Source organism: Portunus trituberculatus, chromosome 9, assembly GCF_017591435.1.
Source record: "Portunus trituberculatus isolate SZX2019 chromosome 9, ASM1759143v1, whole genome shotgun sequence".
NCBI lineage: Eukaryota > Metazoa > Arthropoda > Malacostraca > Decapoda > Portunidae > Portunus > Portunus trituberculatus.
In genome coordinates, this window is record NC_059263.1 from 13,955,837 (window position 1) to 13,962,691 (window position 6,855).

Here is a 6,855-nt window from a genome sequence, read left to right on the forward strand (position 1 = left end):
TAGAGCGTGAGCTACCGCCTTGGCAGATTTATCATAAAGTGGAGCTAAAACTACGTACCTGCTGAAGTGATCAACCATCACCAGCACATACTTAGAGCCCTGACGACTCTTAACTGAAAGCTGTAGTACGTCTATAGCAACCACATCCCAAGGTCGCTCAGGTGGAGGATATTCCAAGATAGGAGCAGGTTTAGGTACGCTACCCTTATGCTGGGCGCACTGTACACACTTGTTAATGTACTCATCTATATCTACGCGCATTGTAGGCCAATAATAGTTCATACGCGCAGCTGACAGAGTACGATCTTTCCCTTTGTGTCCAGCGATCGCAGTGTCATGGAGTAAAGACAATACCACCGGTACATGTGATTCGGGTATCACCAGTTGTGTTACAGGATCTCTTTTACCTGAAATTCAACATCTGCAAAGGACCTTCTCCTGTGTCAAAAAGAATTGTGAGAATGGCACATGTGTTTTGGGTAAGGTGGTTTCATCGCCAGATTCCAGAGCATAAATGATCTTACTCCAAACGTCATGCTGACGTTGAGCATTAGCCAGCTCATGCAGGGAAAAGTTTTGTATGGTAGGAGTTTGCTCTACCACACCTCCAACATGCACATTTCGAGACAAGGCATCAGCCACTACATTAGCTCGACCAGGCAAATACTTGAAGGTTGGGTTAAATTCCCGTATAGTTAAATACCAACGAGCAAGTCTGCCGCTCAGGTTTCTTCCTTTGAAAAGCTCAGTAACCGCTGCGTGATCAGTGTACACGGTTATTGGATATCCCAAAATGATATCCTTAAACTGCTTGAGAGCCCATATAATAGCCAGAGTCTCCTGGTGAGTTACAGAGTAATTTGACTCTGCTGGTTTCAGAGTTCGACTTGCGTATGCAATAACGCGGTTTTTACCACTTGCATCAGTTTGCATCAACACCGAACCAAGCCCCAAGGCCGAAGCATCCGTGAATAAAATAAATGGAGCTTCATAGTCTGGAAAAGCCAAAACAGGAGCATGGGTGAGTGCAAATTTCAAGTCCTCAAAACTTTTATTCTGGGCTGCATTCCAGTGGAAAGGAATGTCCTTTCTTAGCAAGGTATTCAAAGGTGATGCAATTTTTGAAAATCCCTTTACGAATGACCTATAGTATCCGCACAACCCAAGGAAAGAACGAACATTTTCTGCATTCTTTGGTTGTGGAAAATTTTTAACAGCGAGGATTTTGTCCTCTACTGTGTGAATTCCATCGCCATCCACTACGTGGCCTAAGAATTTAATTCTTGATTTAAGGAATTCGCATTTAGTTAATTTGGCTTTAAGGCCAGAGTCTCTCAATTTCAATAAGACAGATTCTAAACTGCCTAAGTGGGACTTTAAGTCTTTTCCACATATGAACACATCGTCAAGGTACACATATACATTTTTGCCTATTTCCTCAGCAAAAATAGTGTTCATCATGCGCTGAAAGGTAATCGGAGCAGATTTTAATCCAAACGGCATGCGTTTCCATTGAAAATGGCCTTGAGGGGTGCTGAAAGCCGTTATTGCTCGCGATTCAGGTGCCATCGGTACCTGCCAGTAGCCACTTACAAGATCCAAGCTACTGAAGAATTTATTTCCCTGTCCTAATGACATTAATAAGTCTTTTAGAACAGGCAAAGGAAACCTTTCGTCCTCTGTCACTTCATTTACTCGCCTGAAATCAATAACAGGCCTAAATTGTCCATTTTCTTAGGGACTAGGAACAAAGGTGAATTCCAGGGTGACCGGGAGTTCTCTATAACACCTTGTTCCAACATTTCTTTGATTTGATCCTCAACCACTTGCCTTTGACTGTGTGGAAGTCTATAGGCTGGTATGTATATTGGGTTAGTTCCTGGTTTTAGTTTTATGTGGTGCTCTGCTGTCAGTTGCACATAACGGTTCTCCGGATAAGGCAAAGACATCATGATACCACTTCAGCAATTGAATGAGTGAGTTCCTTAACTCGGGTAATCCGCTACCGTGACAAGGTTTTCTAGCGTTTGCGTTTCTGCCATTAAGTCTTCACTGACTGAGGCACATACAGAGGCAACACTGGATTCAGCCAAGTCCATGGGTTCAGGCGCCACCTGTCCATCATACGCTAACGCTTCACTCAAGAAAACTCCTTGTCTGAGTTTAATTGGTCCACCCGTGGTATTTACCACAAGAGCAGATGTTTGATGTCCATCTCGCACGGTACAAAGAGTCGGTTCCACTGCTAATCTTTTCACCTTACTAGGTCCTTCTATGCAGATATCACAACCCACTCGTGCATTTGGGACGGATACAGGGATGTGCATAGCTGTACGGTCAGGAATGTTATGACTTCCAATTACCGTAGCCTGAACAACTGTCCATTTCCCTTGATGTGTTGTTTCTCCCGCCGTGCACAAGAGCTCGGGCTGGTTTGCCACAGCCTTAACTCGCGGCTTAGCTCCAGAGTCGGTAAGCGTTCTCTCACCCTGTTCTGTGGTAACCTTCCTAACAACAGAAACTGACTGGGCAGAAACAAATTCACCATCTGGTGCCTTTTGTACCTTTCTCTCGTATCGGGATAAAGAAGCTAGGCTTCTGGGCATCCCCATTGCCTGAAAACTCTTTTCTTGATACTTGATGACATTACTGTCAGGAATTATTACCATACGGTTGGATCTCATAGACGTCAAACCCAGAAGGCCATCTGAGGGCAACCCGAAGTTTGATGCCACGTAAAAGTCCAAACGATAGTTGAAGTACCCTTACCCAAGTTTACAGGGAGACGAACAATACCCAGAATATCCAGTGGGTCACTAGTAACTCCCTTTAGGTTAAGGTCATTTGGCATAAGGCGATATCGACCACCACGGTACACACGCTTCAGTGCTCTATAAGCCCTTTCGGACAGCACATTAACAGAAGCGCCAGTGTCCACGGCAAATGATGCTTGCACTGGCCCGAGTTTTGTTTCTAGGGCCATGATGGTAGACTGACTGCAAGCGGCCACTAAAGATGCGTGAATATCACTGTCATTGGACGCGAGGCCCGCGGTGTAATTATAATTGGCCCGCGAGATCATATCAAATGTGCATTAGAGCTGGCCCGCGGTATATACTGTGTCGCTAATACTACAAATCCCTGTGGTGAAACCACAGCGCGTCAGCAAGCTTCTCCATGGTGCGTATCACTTCCCGCCGCTTGCTGTCACCCGCTCCAGTAGAGTACAAGATCTCTGCAATTAGAAATGCATCATGAAATAAAACCTAACCAGAATTTGCATTTGTATGTAGAGGTAGAGCAGAAGTTAATCAACTAATTGCTCTGGTTAGCTGTCACTCTGTTTTACAAAACAATTTGAATAGATATCAATCACTGCATATTAAATCATCTGTCAGTAAATTAGCATACATATGTATGCTTTCAGTGTGGTAATTTTATTCGAGCATACATAAACACTACGCATTAATGACGATGTCATCAGAGGTTATCAGGATTGAGGAATTGGAGATGAGTACACAATTTTATATGCCCAACTTGTAGAAGTAGGGGAGAGTAACAGCAAGAAAACTTAATATGTGTAATGTAACGAGAAAGCATAAATGAGGAGTCCCGGTTTACGGAACTCTAAAGGAGGTTTGAGGCGATGCAAGATGCCTTATTGGCAATATTGCAGATATGCTGATGGAATTTCAGTGGTATCAACCAACAATCCCAAATCTGTTGCCAAGGCTATGAACTGAATTAGATGGCCATTCTTGTAATAAGCAGGTCCTTCATGGGGTGCGGTGCCATAAAGAACCTAATAGCAACAGTTTTGTCAGTATTTAACTTAGTCCCCATGATTCAGCTCTGGATACAGAAGGTATATATATGTCTCTCTGCACATGGAAGGCAAATTCTGTGTGCAGTAGGAAGTAATAATATTAGTCTGTAGGTATATTTTTTCATCATCAGCAAAAATTTTGTACTTGCAAGAGAAGACAGAAATTTATGTAAATAAGGAAAAAAGTAGGACCCAGAACACAGCCTTGGGGACACCACTGCTCACATTGACAGGAAGACTTTCTTCACCCAGAGAAGCAGAGAGTTACCAATTCCTAATCAAGGAATATCTTTTTCAATTTCCAATGGTGGGGCGTCCTACCTCCTTAAACCCTAACTCACTGCATCACCTTCAACAGTTCTCATGGGCCAAAGACTGTCAGTGTGATTATTTTGAACCTACCAGACTACCACCAACCACGCTACATTTCTTACTGAAACTTTGTGAGTTGCAAAACTTTTACTCTTAATAAGACAATCAATCTCTACATAAACAACATGAGCCTCATCTGGTGCCCCTAGTATTGTTATATTAAGTAAGTATCCATAGTGGGTTCAGGGGGCCACAGCCCCCATGATAAATTTGGTTAGGTTAAGCCCAGTTAGGTTTGTTAAGAAAAATCAAATAAATAAATAAAACACAAGAAAACAGTTGTGATTAGTTCAAAATATCTAAATGACTATAAAATTTCAATAGCAGGTGTTTGGATTTTTATCTTGGTAGAAAGAAGGTTGCGAGACGTGCTGTTAGGATCACTGTCTGGTGATGATAAGTGGGCTATTCAACCTGCAAATATGGCTAACCATTTTGTTATTGCATTTTCAGCTGTGTTTTACAAATTCTTATTATAATAACTTTTTTCCGTGCTAATAGGTTTAGCGTTTATAAGATTCAGAATACACTTTTTAAACTCAGGAATTTTGGCAACTTTGTATTTAAAGTTAAGTGTCCCATGCTCTTAGCAATCTACACTGATCACCCTTACTGGATAGATTTGCGTTTCCTGACCTTTTCCTCCCATATCACCCACTGTTATTATGTCTAAGCACTACACCACCCATTACTAATGTCCTGTTATTAAAAGGATAAAAGACAGTGAACTGTGTGCATCACTTCCTAGCACCCCAAGGGGATGCTAGTACCCCTATAATGAGTCTTGTTTAATTAACGAAATTGATATAGTCCGGATGTCGTAATGTATGGAAGCGGGGACATAAGATTAACTATTAAACTCTGAAAGGCAGTTCAAATATAGAAACGGTTTAATGGTAAGCGGGGGTAGAGGCAGGACATGCTGGACACCGCGTGGCACCCCTGAGCGGCGGGATAAAACTGGTAGATAAATGCTATTTATGCACTTCCAATAAAAGAAAAACAATAAAAATAAGTACTCACGACTTGAAAGCATCCATAATGGTCCTTTGGGAGAAGATGAAAAGTACAGTGCAGGCTGAATATATGGGATCTGGCAATGAGATCACGAGAGGGTAGTGGCTCACTCGGTAACAAGAGAACCACTGATCAGCCCCAAGCTCCTTGCTCGTCTGCTGAAATGCGTTGTGCGTCTGGCAGGAATTCCTCTTCTGGATAGGGAGGGAGGGGGATGGGTAGACGATTATTCAAGGGGAATAAATCTGTGTGATAAAATGCTGTCTATTCACTTTCAATAAAAGAAAAACAAGAATGAAATAAGTGCTCACGAATTGAAATCATCCATAACAATTCTTTGGGGGAAAATAAAGTACAGTACAGTCTGCATATATAGTTTTAATAGCGAGCTCTCACGAGTGCAATATCCACCATTCAACTCAGGAAAGCAACTGATCGCTGTGTATTCACTGAGCGAGGCTGTAAATGGGTCGTGCGTCTGGCACCGATTTCTCTTTTGCGCATGCGCAGAAGGGGGTGACACGATCTTGCAGGGAACCACAATCTGCGTCCTACAGAGGCGTATATTCTTCATTCTTCCTCTCGACCTAAACCTTCTAATCCTTGATTTAACACAGCCTGTTCTCGTGCTATACATGATAGAGAGGTTGCCCACAAAAGGTACTTGACCTTTCTTTCTCAGGAATTGGTATTAGCACCAATAATGTTTGCGTTATATGTGAACGAGATACCAGAAAACATAGACAGTTACATCAGTCTGTTTGCAGATGAGCCTGAATTAATGAGGAGGGTGAGTAGAAAAGAAGATTGTGAGGCGCTACAAGACTTGGATAAAATAGCAGAATGGTCACTCACATGGGAAATGGAATTTGATACAAGAAAGTGCACCGTATTACAATTTCGAATGAACAAAAGAAGGCCGAAGAGAGTTTACTCAATAGGGAGTTAAGAAATTAAAAAGTAGTTTGAAGAAGACCTAGGAGTAACCATTGTGGATAACTTGTCACCAGAAAACCACATAAATAGAATTACATGAAATGCCTACAAACTTTTCAGAAACAAAGATGGCATTCACTTACATAGACGAAGATATGATAAAAAAAAAAAAAAGTTAACGACTCAAATACGCCCAAAATTAGAATACGTAGCTTCAGTATGGCCACCGAACAAAAAGAAACACACAAGGAAACTAGAGAGAACACAGAAGGCACTAACTAAGTTTTAAGTGAAAGGTCATGTGAAGGTCTTGCAACCTGAGAACAGAGAAGGGAAAGAGATCTAATAGTGTACGGACCGATAAATGGACTGGAAATAATAGATAGAGAAGACTAACTAATCTGGGACACCAGTGACACAAAGGAACATGGAAAAAAAATTAAGAAAGGACAGCTGCAGGAGAGATATCAAAAAATTCATCTTTCCACAAAGAATTGTAGAGATGTGGAATGGTTTAGTTAAGAGAATCGTTGAAGCAAGGACAATCAATAAGTTAAAAGATTGTTGGATTTTCTTAGATATGGAGATGGGACATAACGAGCATAGCTCTTTTCCTGTATGTTACAACTAAATAAATACAAATAGATAAATACAAGTACTGTTCATACGTAAGCGCATACACAGGATCGAATTACTGTACAATA

The 6,855-nt window shown here is 41.6% G+C and overlaps 1 protein-coding gene across 1 annotated transcript in view; it reads right to left on the reverse strand.

The window, feature by feature from the left end:
- LOC123501509 overlaps positions 1–5,327 on the reverse strand; it is a 7,807-nt gene extending 2,480 nt beyond the window's left edge. Inside the window, exon 1 of the mRNA XM_045250364.1 lies at positions 5,222–5,327. Coding sequence (XP_045106299.1) covers positions 5,222–5,238 — 17 coding nt within the window. The 5' untranslated portion in view covers positions 5,239–5,327. The remainder of the gene's footprint in view (positions 1–5,221) is intronic.
- Between the last annotated feature and the right edge of the window lie 1,528 nt (positions 5,328–6,855).